This window comes from Channa argus, chromosome 12, assembly GCF_033026475.1.
Source record: "Channa argus isolate prfri chromosome 12, Channa argus male v1.0, whole genome shotgun sequence".
NCBI lineage: Eukaryota > Metazoa > Chordata > Actinopteri > Anabantiformes > Channidae > Channa > Channa argus.
The window spans coordinates 22,826,213-22,840,254 of record NC_090208.1 but is presented as its reverse complement, the minus strand read 5'-3'; the positions used below and the strand labels follow the sequence as shown (position 1 = coordinate 22,840,254).

At 38.9% G+C, this 14,042-nt stretch overlaps 1 protein-coding gene across 2 annotated transcripts; it reads right to left on the bottom strand.

The window, feature by feature from the left end:
* Positions 1 to 107: 107 nt before the first annotated feature.
* Positions 108 to 12,556, bottom strand: LOC137137453 (cornifelin homolog B-like). Of its 2 annotated transcripts, none has more exons than XM_067523722.1 (4): positions 12,499 to 12,556; positions 9,096 to 9,200; positions 8,772 to 8,926; positions 108 to 3,881 (listed from the first exon to the last, which is right to left on the bottom strand). In XM_067523722.1, the coding sequence occupies exons 2-4, from the start codon at positions 9,196 to 9,198 to the stop codon at positions 3,717 to 3,719; spliced, it is 423 nt and encodes a 140-aa protein (XP_067379823.1). In that variant the 5' UTR covers positions 9,199 to 9,200; positions 12,499 to 12,556; the 3' UTR covers positions 108 to 3,716. The 2 variants fall into 2 exon arrangements, with proteins under 2 accessions (XP_067379823.1, XP_067379822.1); XM_067523721.1 differs by lacking the exon at positions 12,499 to 12,556 and adding an exon at positions 10,896 to 11,429.
* Positions 12,557 to 14,042: the final 1,486 nt, after the last annotated feature.

The window sequence follows — 14,042 nt, the reverse complement described above, 5'->3', positions numbered from 1 at the left end:
TATGGTTACCTTTACAAAAAGATTTAGAGTATTAGAGTCATATTTAACCATGCACGGTAACCTGAGACAACCCTCCCTTTAAACAAGATCTGAGTTCAAGTTCAGTGGGAAACAAACTTTAATTGTTCTTACTGTGACCACAGTGACCATAACTACTTTCATGATGTAGTACATCACACAAATGAAGGAAGGAATGAATCTGACCGAAACCTCAACATGTTTACACAATCTAACAACATCTAGATGGTGACAAGGGGATAACAGGAATAATTTGTTAAATAATAATCACCTGAGTCATAATTTGTACACAGTAAGAGGCTACATTTCTGGTAGCCTCTTACATTTTTGGACATTTTACTCCATTGTAATTTATTATAAATTGGAAAAACAAATTCACATCTAACTTTTTACATCTCACTGAAATCTCTAAGTCACCTTAGTCAGAAGCAGTTTTGGCAGAAATTACAGCTCTGAATTTGCTTTGTTAAGTTTCCACACACAAGTGGCCTCACACCTGGGCTGGGGCAGGTCATCCTATTCTTCCTGTATCTATATATAACTTTTCTACCGTACCAGACAAGGCGCTTGACAGCTGGCTTCTGATTCATCCATTCACACACCAATGATGGTGGAGCTGCCATGCAAGATACCAGCCCGACCCAGGGGGAGCACCCTGGGATTCAGTGTATGTACCAAGAGCCAGGAGGAAGTGGGTATCAAATCGCTGACCCTGTAATTAATAGTTTAATTTCAGCCAATGGATTTTACTTATTCTATTTCACATTTTTGATGCCACTATGTTCTTGGGAACATTAAAGCTTTAAAAAAGTATGGAGATACAGAGAGTTTCTTGGACTTCATGGCTCAGATACTACTAGACTCAACTTAGCTATAATAAAGCAAACAGGATGTACCTGATCACAATATGAACTGCTTCAGCAGAGGTTCTGAAAAAAATAAAATAAGAGATTTCAGTGTTGGATTTAATTCTTTAAAAATACAATTTACAATGGAGTTAAATGTGCAAAAAGTGAAGAGGTCAGAACATTGACCAGTGTTAGAGACATTGTCATGACAGTACATTTATGTCCCTGATATCTTTAACCAGCCACACAGTAAAATTCCACAGAAGGAAAGATACTTGAAACAGATCAGAAATAGCTGAATCCTGATGTCCCTGATGATGGTGATGAGGTTTGAAAGTCATGGGAGTTTTCCTTGATTTGATCTCTCTCGCTGTCTGACACCAGGTGCACATAGCGCAGAAAAAAGCATTTATCTAGTCATTACATATTGTTTGCTGTTAGAAACAGTTAGAAGTGGTAGGAGGACGGGGATTTGGAATGTAAAACATGTGCAAATACCTGTACATACAAAACAAGATCCTGATAATAATGCATCTAGAAGGTGCATGGCCAACAAAACATGCATAGACCTACAGCTGCCCTTTACAGCACAATGTATTAATACACTCATTAATCACAGTCAGAGTCAATCTAAACACAACGGCTGGAACAAAAGGGCCCTTTTTAATGACCATGCTACATGAATTACTGGATGTTGAATGTAACTAAACACTGTGATGAAGACTAAACAGGTTGTAGACTGATTAGAGGTCAGATAATGGTGTAGGTACAATAACAGTGACTATGAAATCTCAGGAATAACGGCTCTTTGTATTTGTTTTTAAGAGATGTCTTTTGCATAGTGGCTGGAGCTCAAAACCATATCTCTGGCTTATTAACAGAGCTGTGGTCATGGGTGTGAGGAGCCCAAAAGGCAAATAACAGAGACATGGACACTCCCTGTCCTTATGTTCTGTTTTACAGGTGGACCTACCTGACAAAAACAAGTCTGAATGTTTCCGAGCTTCTTTCAGATGAGCTAACGAGCACTGTCTGAGGACATGGCTCGTTTGCATTATCAAATGGAGCATTCAAGAACGCTAATGCACAACATAGTCCAATTGTATTTCACTACACCCACTGATGTCCAATCTGCCATCTGTTGGCATTCCCAAACACAGATCGCTCTGTGTTCAGCATGTTTTCAGTTTCAAGCACAGGAGAGAGAGAGATGGCAAGGCCTTGTCTAAACATGTGTAATGACAAATTGCACCTAGAACTTTCTCCTCATCTCTCACTGTAGCATTGAGACTTTCCTCCTGTGAAGTAGGTTAGTGTAGGTTGCTTGTACCAACCCCCTAGAATTATAGTATATAGTATAACATTCACAACAGAGATGAAGGACACTTACATTGAGGCAGGTGTTGCTCTAACAAATAAGACATCAGACCATCTGACCAACTGGCTTCTTTTTAAATCTCACATGCCATCGTGCCTCAAAATGTACTTTGTGTTAGAACACAACAAACCAGGATTGGGCTAGTTGATAAAAACAATGGTGCATGTCCTGCACGTTCATCCTCTGTGTCATGGTGACATGTGGTTCTCTGCATTGTTTCACTGTCCCAAAGTTCTTCATCACATTAACTGAAGAGCTGTTGATTCTGTCATTTCCTTGGATTCACATTGTTTTCAGATTAGCACTGCAGCATTCAATGTTTTAATACAACTCATTCAAACAATTAAAAATGAAATATTTGGATTTTGAATCTTAACCAAAAGGCCCCTCCGACATCCCAGCAGCTGAAGGGACTGGAGGGAGGAAATGGAATAATAGGATATAATAAACAGAACCTTTCTTGAGGAATCATAACAGAAAAGTTTTGTCAAGTCTTACAATACCTGGCAGATCATTTAACTGATTTCTTGCAATGTATTAGTCGTTCATCATAGTGCAAAAAGTACAGTGTATTAGCAATGGTTTTACCAAGGGCTTCATAAAAAATTATTTCATCTTTAATACCCTGATATGATATTTACTTGTAAGTCATTTCTATACTCAAAATGTTTTCGCCAGCTGTCCATTAAGTCATTGCTCTGACTGGATACGTTTTCTATTCCTTCAATTTTTTGCTCCCAAGAAATTGAACTTTTGTCAGAATAAAGAACATGAAGTGAAAAAGGAAGATGGAACTTAATAAAAACTACAACCATAGTTTTCTGTATGGGGACGTGTTTAGTTTAAATAGCAATTACAAATATTGTGCTACAACATTATTATCATGTTTTTCTCACAATTACCTATTGGAGATTCGACAAATCATGTATGTATGTATGTAAAATGTCCTGTATTTAGAAATCTTCTTTAAACAGTACAGGAGCCTTTGAAGTAAATAAATAAATGATAAAAGATAAAATAACCAATTCTGCAGAAGAAATGAGGTTAACAAACAACAGGTCAGTGTTATTGTCCGGTATAAAAAAAGCACCACAGAGTATTTGGAGACATAAGGATGGAATAAAGTGAGTTAGCTGGGAACACGTGAAAAAACTGTCACGAGTCCAAATTTCACCTGTTACCCGGTGAAAACATTTAGAGCAGTATATGAAAAGCAGTTGCTCTCCACGGTTTTCTTTAGTTTCTTTACAGAGTGTTGTTAAACGAATACACAAATATGCAAATATGTCCCCGTCCCAACCCAAGGGGAAATCATTTGTGTACCAAACTGCGCTCTGCTCTCATTCTGATGACTAAATGAATTCTGTTTCAGGGAAACACTGCAGAGCAGGAGGAAGTTTAATTAAACCAGCTCCTGTACCCTGGAGGACATGCTGCAGGGAAAGTCCAGAGGAGACGAGTGTTGGCTGTGTCTAGACCAAGTGCGCCCCCTGCAGGGAGATAAGAGCAGTGTATCTGGCCGACGAGGTGGACGAGGAGGCGTGAGATGCTGCTCTTCTCTTCAGCTCCCTGGAGATTTGGAGCCAAGATAGCGGATAGCAGCAGCATCCGTATAGGCAGTCGCTCCACACACTCCCCTGTAAGACACAGGTGGGAGGCTTGAACAAAAGGTGAACATTTGCATTTAGGTGAGAAAAAGACATTTCTCCTGATATACAATGGGGAGTTTAGTGTTTCTTTCATCCTTGGTACTTGGTTATGAGCATATGGCTTGTTATCAACAGCACTAATTATTGTTAATTCAACCCCAACTTGTAGTAAAGCGGTGAAACATTTAGTTTTACCACGTTACTTTTTGATAAATTTAAGACAACATGCCAATAGTCAGAGTCCTGTCACAAATGAATCGTTTAGGCAGTGAATTTGTCAGTGTAGCCTTAAGAATCATGCTTGTCTGTTTCAGCAGTATCATCCCTCTGAGGACAATGCAGCCAAGTCTTTGCTCTTAGCAACAGCAACCAGGATGAAGAGCATGTCAGTGGTGTCAATATGGAAATGTTGGTGGGTGTGATTTGATAAATCAATAAAGTCTGAAAGACACAGTAAGAAGGCGGCTGCTAGTGTGCAGCCATGTGATTTTTTCCTTCGTGATACAGATCAAGCAGTGCAACTTCGAGCCAAATGAAGAGTTTTGGAAACAAACCAGAAGAGTCATGAAACAATCATGAAAAAAATAAATAAAATCGCACAATCATGCTGTGAATTCAAAGTGCGTCGTAACCAACTAGACTAGTTCTCCAGCACCTGTTCACAAATATCTCTGCAGCTCTGTGGATGGAGACGTTTTAGTCTATATACATCTGTGTTTTAGATGCTGACAACAAAAACAATGAACATCTGAGAGTAAAACACTTGAGCAGCAGACCTGGGATCTGCTCTCTCTCCCTCCTGAGCTGCCTCCCCTGCGAATTCAGTGTGGGAGGGTGACATTAACAACTAGAATTATTTCTCCGCCACCAAACATCAATACAGGTCTGGGCTTTTGGATACAAAATGCAACTTAGTGAAAAGTGAATTTTCCTGAACAAAGATTATAAACAGATGATACAGTGCTTCAGCTACTCAAATGCAATTTTTAGGAATAAAAATGTGTTGGTTCACTGAGAATTTGTCAGGTTCATATATGAAAACTCAAAGGAGGCTGTTCTCATTCCTCCTGTTCATACTAGGCACAAAGAGATCACAGATAAAATGAATTCCCAGTCCTTGTTCACCTAACGTTAAGAAAATAAAGAGGCATCAGCAGTATGAGTTGATAAAATCAAGTGGATATCTTCCAAAGTATTTTAGTATAAATTCTCTCTATGTTGATTGCAGTGTTTCTATGTTGTGTGTGCAATGAAAGATCCAAAAAAAGGTATAATGTAGTGGATTTAGTCCACTTCATGTGAGTAATGTGGATATTTTATTTTTGTATTTTTTTAAAAATTGCATTCAGACAAGCTTCTAAATAAATTTTTGGACAGATGGAGGGTTGGATGGATTATAGGATGGGCCATGGTGCCCAGTGGCCAGAGACTCTGTGTGAAGTGCGTGTTAATTTTTCTTGTCCCAAACACAACAAAATCGCTTCTCAAGGCAAAAAGACAACAACAGACCGTAACAGATAAAGAATGACATAAAAAATAAACAATGAAAGAATAACAAAATGAATAAGATGGTGGTGGTGGTGGTGGTGGAAGATTTTTGCCCAGATGCCCCTTGTCTCATAATCTACCTATGGGTTTTGGCCGTCCACGACTGTCATAGGAAGCATCTACTGGAGGGAGCTCTTGAAGGCTCCCATTAATTTCCCCTCAGGGATAAATAAAGTATGTAACAGATAACAGAAGGAACAGGAGGAAGTGTTCAGTGTGCAACACCAACTGTAACTGTTTGTATAAAAGGTAACTTTGTTAGTTTGTGCTATAAACGTCTGTTGTTTATCCAAAACCAATATGTTCGATCAACCAGACCAGAACGTTCCACTAGGTGACATTTTTCTTCAGTCCAAACATACTCCCCATATACCCTGGGTCACTTTCTATGTCCAGCGGTCTGAGGTTCTTCTTCACCCTCAATGTCAAACACACCCACTCCGATGGGGGAGTTGCTATACAGCTGGCAAACACTCACCAGGAACAACTAAGTTAGGGTTTGGTGTCTTGCTCAAGGACACTTCAACATGTGACCGGAGGATCTGGGGATCGAACTCTTAACTGCAGGATTGATGGATGACCATTCCACCTCCTGCGCCACAGTCGCCCCTTGCAACCCAACTGTGCACACCTGTGATTCCCAATGGAATTATGAAGATTCTCGCATAAAATCTTTCAAATCAATTCACCCAGACATTTTGGAGCAGTTTGTGTTGCTGAAGTGTTTAAATTGGTTTTGGACAACAATGAAGATCAATGGCCAACAAGAGTACGAGTGAAAGGATCACCAAGTAGTATCAATGAACGCCGTAGTTTGCAACACAAAGAACATAGGATTTGCACAGAGAGCAAAACTTTTAATGCATATTGACGCGGCTGTAATTTGTCTGAATCTACACTTTAATTCTCATGATGCACACTTTTCTATTGTCTCTGTCCACGCATGAGAAAATAACTGCCTTGCTTTAAAAACAACCTACATGCTGGGACTTGTTTTTCTAAGAACTTTTGGCTCCATCTCTATCTCATGCTCTGCAGCATTGACAGCGATCCGCAGCCCACTCCACCTCCAGAGAAACCAACATTACCAACCACCTCCTTCTCTGCGGTGGCAGCGCTCCAGCTTCTGCCTGCCTGCCTGGCCTCCAACCACTCCCACCTCCAGCCTTATCGCTCCTGCTCTTCACCGTTCCAGAAACAACCAACTCGGCATATCCAGCGTCAAACTCACACCTTGGCCCTGGATTGAGCCGTTTTCTACGTGGATTATTTGTTTTTTACGAGTCGTGTGCATTGATCAGTGACGGAGACCTGATGTCTCTTGAGATCTGTGTTCATGCATGCAGGTGTACGAGTTGTTCAATGTGGACAAAGAGCACAGGAGTGAATAAATGAGTGGGCAGCCTGAGCAGCTTGCAGCAAACTAAAGCCATTAACAACGTGCTGTTTATTCATTAAATATCTTTGTAGTTCTAGTTCATACGTATGTATTAAATAATGTGTCCTTATTTTACTGCACCCTCAGCATTTAGAAGGATTATCTGATGTCACTACAAAATATTGCCCGCGTAACTGAACTAATAACCAGTGTCATTAGTTCCACCTCGATGTTGCAGCTATTTCTCTGGTGTACATTTATTGTGTTTCATCACTGAAAAGTCTCCGTCTCCTCAGCAGCAATCATAATTATTCAAAGCCCCAGCTCAGCTCTCTGTGTAATTGAGCTGGGGACACAATGTGCTCCGACTGAAGGCAATCAGCTGCATTGTTTGAGGTGGTGCTTATCATGGCATCACAGCCACAGGGGCCACTCCACTCGACTGAAACAATTTAGTCCCAAATTCAACCCTCACATTCCTTAACCAGCAAAGGGAAACTTGTCAGGAAAACACTGACTCACTCAGGGGCTTTTCATTTCTCCTTATGTTGTAAAACTGCAAAGAATTACCAGTGTTACTGTAAAGCACATGATGAGCAAATGTGTCAATTTAGCAAATATTACTCAGTTTTTCAAGTTATTACACTGTTGTGCTTTGTGAGGAATTATTATTACACTGTTGGCATTGTTTGGGCTCAGTGGCAGAGTATAAACAGTGAAAGCTGCTTATTGCTGAGATAATAAGACACTGGTAGAGTACAAGTGTTCAAACAATAAAAAACTAAACCGAAAACCTATGGTGTGTTCTAAAATTGTGTCAGGTTTGGTGAACTAAACTACTCTTTGTATAAAGGAATAACAACGTAAATGATCTTTAGATCCTTTAGCCCTACAGCCCTACTAAGATGCACTGTATATAAAAAAGTAAATGTTAAATAGTCACTTATACAATGTTGCTTTACAATGTTGATTCCCATTCACACACACTCACTGATGGCAGTGGCTGCCCACCAGGAGCAACTTGGGGTTCAGTGTCTTGCCCAAGGACACTTCGACATGTAGCTGGGAGCGGGGATTGAACCACTGACCCTGTGGTCCACGGCCAACTGCCTTACCAGCTGAGCTACAGCCACCCATGGTTAGTTTTAAGGAAGGATTTGTAATATACAGAATATCAGAAAACCTGTAAGAGTCATTAGTTAGAGTTCAGTCATTATACAATCTAATAGAAAAATAGGAAAAATCTGAATAAAAGAGTGGAGAAAACTAACCAAAGGACAAAAGACACAGCAGCTGACCGAAGAGTTTGTTAAGCGTCTACATGTTGCACCATAGGTAGCTTGGTAATCTGAATATTCTAAAGCTTGAATGGCTGATGTTTACTAACCATAAAAACAAACCACCAGTGTTAATAACAATGCAGCCAGAGATAAATGTTTCACCTGATTTGACTCAGATCTAAAACACAAAAATCAGTTTTGCTCCTCTGGTTCCCTACTACCAAAGTCGGGTATTTTTAATGAGTTAAATGCCTGAAGTAAGTTCTGCAGGTAACACAAGGTCAAGAGAGTTTTTCATTTTATTTGCAGACATAAAATCCATCAGTTAATACGCTGCTTGTACTAGGTTTGATTTTTTTGGGGGGGTTATGTTGAAGTCATGTGCCCGTGGTGTAGTTTGTTTGCCTCCTAACAAAAGATTTTTACTTCTGACAATTGTATTCAAGCTTCAAAAAAAAAAAGTGCTGTTCATCTGTGAAGAAATGTTTAGCTTTCGAACGATTCTGTTGTTCATGGAGCCTATTTTCTACAATAATCCAAACACCAATGGAAAAATCATGTTGGTTTTTATTTAAGAATCAGGGACATGATGGCATGAAGCCGTTGATTTTTTGATTCTACCTTGTGTAGATTGGTACTGTATCATGATTGTAGATTGTATTGTTGCATCACCTGTATACCGTATCGTTCCCTGACAGATGCCCTCATGGCGAGAGAGGCTGGTGATACACAGCCAACACAGTCCAGCAGAGGCAGGCAGGGACAGGCACCCAATGCACTAGTCACCTTACAGGTGAACACTGGGAGGCAGCAAAGGGCAAAACAGCCTGAACACACACATGCACAATAGGTCAGCTCACAGTACACCAAATATATGACAGCTACAGTTAAAACTTAATATTTACAACAATTCATAATTTCAGGAAATGTATTTTACTGTTTACACTGAGGTAAACTATAAACTATATCATTTTTACTTGCATATAATTTACTTACAGTCCCCCATGTCTTTATAGCACTCACAAATGCCAGTGCTCCATTGGCCTGAAAGAACTCTGCTCTCTGGTTGGACCTGGACCACCTGGACACGTTTGGACATAACTGAGGAGACAAAACAGGGCAACGAAAAAAGGAAAAACAAAAATGAAGTAGCAGTCGTTCATAAGTTGGCCAATATACACAATCAGAAACTTAGACAAATGAGCAGGACGTCATCAGCCCACTGCAGCGTTGACCTGTTTCTCTGTGTTTACTTCCATGAAAACAGTGTTTTCATTTTAAATTGAAGTTGCTCCCTCATTATAGTTTTAGAAATGTTTTAGTGAGTTACATTTGCAAGAAAAACTAATGCACTATTTGCAATTTCTGGGTTTTCTGCAGAGTGAGAAATATGATCTGATCGCACTTAATATCAACAATATTTATTGATAAAATACAAATAGTCACAATGTTTTATGTGGTTATTGAACACACCCACTTAAACATACCAAGTCATGGTGGAAATGCTGGCAACACTGGACTTCTGATGTCACTAAACCTCAAGTTCAACACTACCGGGAAAATTTTTTGTTGACAGAAACCACAGCATTACGCATAGTGTAAAAAGAGAACTGTATATAGACATGAAAACATCCTTACAAAAGTTAACTACAGTGTATGGAGCATCATGATGTGTAGCTGCTGTGCTGCCATTGTGTAGGGGAAAAACACATTTTCAAGTTTATCAAGGCAATAATACCAGTGTGGCTGTCTGCAAGGTGAAGCCCAGAAGACGCTGGGTGATGCAACAGGACAATGAGCCAAACATTGACGTAAATGTAAATAAACAGAATGACTTCAGAGACACAAAATCTACCTTTTGGAGTCAGAGCCCAGACCTCAAACTAATATACACGCTGTGGAATGACCTCAACTGAACTGTTTACACCAGATGTCCTAAGAATATGCCTGAGCTGAAACAGTTCTGTGAGGAACAATGGTTCAAAATTCCTCTTGAATGTTCTGCAGGTCTAAATGCTGCCAAAAGTGGTTTGAGTACTTATTAAAAGACTGCTGACATTACTTTTTTGTTCAATAAAGATATAAAATATCATCACTGTTTGTGTTTTATCAGCTTAGAAATATTGTGTTGGTTGATATTTGTGACTTTCAAATCACATTCAATTATTGCAATCTGTGCCATTATGTGTTCTGGCAACTGTATATAAATAAAATACTATATTTTAGAAATCATGCAGTACATGTACATAAATGGGCATGAAATGGTAATCTTTAACTTAAGTACAAGTACCTTATAGCTATACATATGTACAAGACAGTATTTAGGTATGGGTTATTGTGTTTCAAAGAAAGCTCTGCTCTCTGCAGTCAAACCACTCTAAAAGCTCTACGTGTTAGCACTCGCTAGGAAAAGAAAAAGAAATGGATTTAAATCAAACTTTACACGTGATACCCATAATTGCAGGTCATACCCAAAGTCAACTTCTTCAAAAAAGGAGTACTGTATGTCAGCCTAAAACAAAGAACGACAGTCCAAACAGGTGTTTCCTAAGAGCAAACTTCCACACCCATTACTTAGCAGGGATTGCCCATAGGTATTCTCTCTGCTTCTTAAGATGCATGACAAACTGTGGGGAGTGAAAGTATTTATCAGAGCTTCTCTATTACTGGTACATATGTGGCTATGACCCAACCTGTTTCAGTGTGAACAATCATTTACTTCACGTTTCTAGCTGAAATGAAATCTAATTAAAAATATGTAACCAGTCTTGTTTTGACAAAGTAAAGATGACTTACCTGTATCCTTGGAAAACAACGTACTGGGAGCAGTTGTGTTATGGTTGACCTTGTTTTTCTTTCTGTTTTCTCAATTTCACTCACGTGTGTTTGCACTTTATTTAACAGCAGTGTTTTGGTGTAAATATGAAAATATTAGAGAAAATGCATGACAGTGCACTCACTGCTGACTTAGAGTATTTTGAATCCTCAGTGTATGATAACCTGAACTTCAGTCAGCTAGTTAGTGCACAACAGTAAGAACACGTTAAATTAACATGAATTGCCCCTGTGGAAAAAAAAGAGTATTTTGGTTTGAGAGTTGCACCTGTCGACACTCAGTATCTGTTACAGCTGAGTAAGAGTTGAGACAAAGGTCATCAAAGAGCACTTTTAGAGCTCACTACTGAATACTGCGGATTTTTACAGTGTCGATGTTCTTAAGTTCTACATTTAGCTTTCTGCTCAAACATACTGTAAACTTCATCGGAATTACAGCACAACTACTGGATTATTTTCACCATGTACATTTATACAGGTGTCCAGAAATCATTCTCACTGAAGCAGTGCAACATTAAATATGTCCCCGCTGTGACATGTGATTTCTCACCCACCTGAGATCAGGAAAGACTCTGGGAGAGAGAATCCTGCCCCTATGAAGCAAATATCGAACGTAAGGGCGGCAGCAGACGGATGAGATCATACAGGAGATTAGCCAGACACACACACGGCAACAGTGAGACATGTCAGGGACTAGTAGAAAGCTTATGTTCCTGCATTCCAGGGAAATAGTCACTGAAACTCACTAATGACCATTTACCAATCAATTTAGTACCAAAGGACCAGAGTTTACATCTGGACTACAGCCTAAATCCAAACTGAACATTTAATAATGGAGATTTTTAATGCACAATATGATTGGATTAAAAAACAAAACCCACCTGTATGCATATCATTTACTAACAAAACTTTTGTAATTATGGGTATAGCTCAAAGAATATATATTTTGGGTATCGTCAATATTTGAAGTTTGCTGAGGGTTTGTATCACTTTCATATTTCGTTTACAGTATCAGTATTTGTGGCCAGCAGTTAGATTAAAAAAAACATTTACATGACAAATGGACTATGGCAACAGAAACCGATTTAAAAATTATGTAAAAATTCACATTCAAAGAAAGCTCTGCTCTCTGCAGTCAAACCACTCTAAAAGCTCTACGTGTTAGCACTCGCTAGGAAAAGAAAAAGAAATGGATTTAAATCAAACTTTACACGTGATACCCATAATTGCAGGTCATACCCAAAGTCAACTTCTTCAAAAAAGGAGTACTGTATGTCAGCCTAAAACAAAGAACGACAGTCCAAACAGGTGTTTCCTAAGAGCAAACTTCCACACCCATTACTTAGCAGGGATTGCCCATAGGTATTCTCTCTGCTTCTTAAGATGCATGACAAACTGTGGGGAGTGAAAGTATTTATTAGAGCTTCTCTATTACTGGTACATATGTGGCTATGACCCAACCTGTTTCAGTGTGAACAATCATTTACTTCACGTTTCTAGCTGAAATGAAATCTAATTAAAAATATGTAACCAGTCTTGTTTTGACAAAGTAAAGATGACTTACCTGTATCTTTGGAAAACAACGTACTGGGAACAGCTGTGTTATGTTTGACCTTGTTTTTCTTTCTGTTTTCTCAATTTCACCCATATGTGTGTTTGCACTTTATTTAACAGCAGTGTTTTGGTGTAAATATGAAAATATTAGAGAAAATGCATGACAATGCACTCACTGCTGACTTAGAGTATTTTGAATCCTCAGTGTATGATAACATGAACTTCAGTCAGCTAGTTAGTGCACAACAGTAAGAACACGTTAAATTAACATGAATTGCCCCTGTGGAAAAAAAAGAGTATTTTGGTTTGAGAGTTGCACCTGTCGACACTCAGTATCTGTTACAGCTGAGTAAGAGTTGAGACAAAGGTCATCAAAGAGCACTTTTAGAGCTCACTACTGAATACTGCGGATTTTTACAGTGTCGATGTTCTTAAGTTCTACATTTAGCTTTCTGCTCAAACATACTGTAAACTTCTGAATAAACTTCAGATGTAAACATCTGAATTACAGCACAACTACTGGATTATTTTCACCATGTACATTTATACAGGTGTCCAGAAATCATTCTCACTGAAGCAGTGCAATATTAAATATGTCCCTGCTGTGAAATGTGATTTCTCACCCACCTGAGATCAGGAAAGACTCTGGGAGAGAGAATCCTGTCCGTATGAAACAAATATCGAACGTAAAGGCGGCAGCAGACGCATGAGATCATGCAGGAGATTAGCCAGACACACACAGCTTATGTAGAAAGCTTATGTTCCTGCATTCTACGGAAATAGTCACTGAAACTCACTAATGACCATTTACCAATCAATTTAGTACCAAAGGACCAGAGTTTACATCTGGACTACAGCCTAAATCCAAACTGAACATTCAATAATGGAGATTTTTAATGGACAATATGATTGGATTAAAAAACAAAACCCACCTGTATGCATATCATTTACTAACAAAACTTTGTAATTATGGGTACGGCTCAAAGAATATATACACTACATTGCCAAAAGTATTCGCTCACCCATCCAAATAAATGAATTCAGGTGCACAAAGCAAGGTCCATAAAGACATGGATGAGTGAATTTGATGTGGAAGTTGTTTACAATAATGTTTACAATATTTGATCGATGCCAAGCAAACCAGCTGTTGGCATAGACATATACACGTACGCTTTATAATAGAAAAAACATCTTTATTGACAGCGCATGACAGATCACAGACATTTATCTTATATTGCATATAGGATATAATGCATATTGTAACAGAATGTTGCAACTTGTGTGATTTAATAATATCAGTTAATAAGACGGTTAATATCATATGATTCCTACTGGTATTAACTGAACACTGTCCTTTCTCCGGCATTATTCCTCATGCGTACTCATTCACACCATAGGGATTGGATTAGCAATACGCCATGACATTTTTAGGCATTTTTGGTGAAACTTTGAGGACCCTAGAAATTAAAAGGAAAAACAAAATATAGCAACACATTAAACATGATTACTGAAAATTAACACAGACGGAGAGAAAATCTCGAGCTCACACCCACA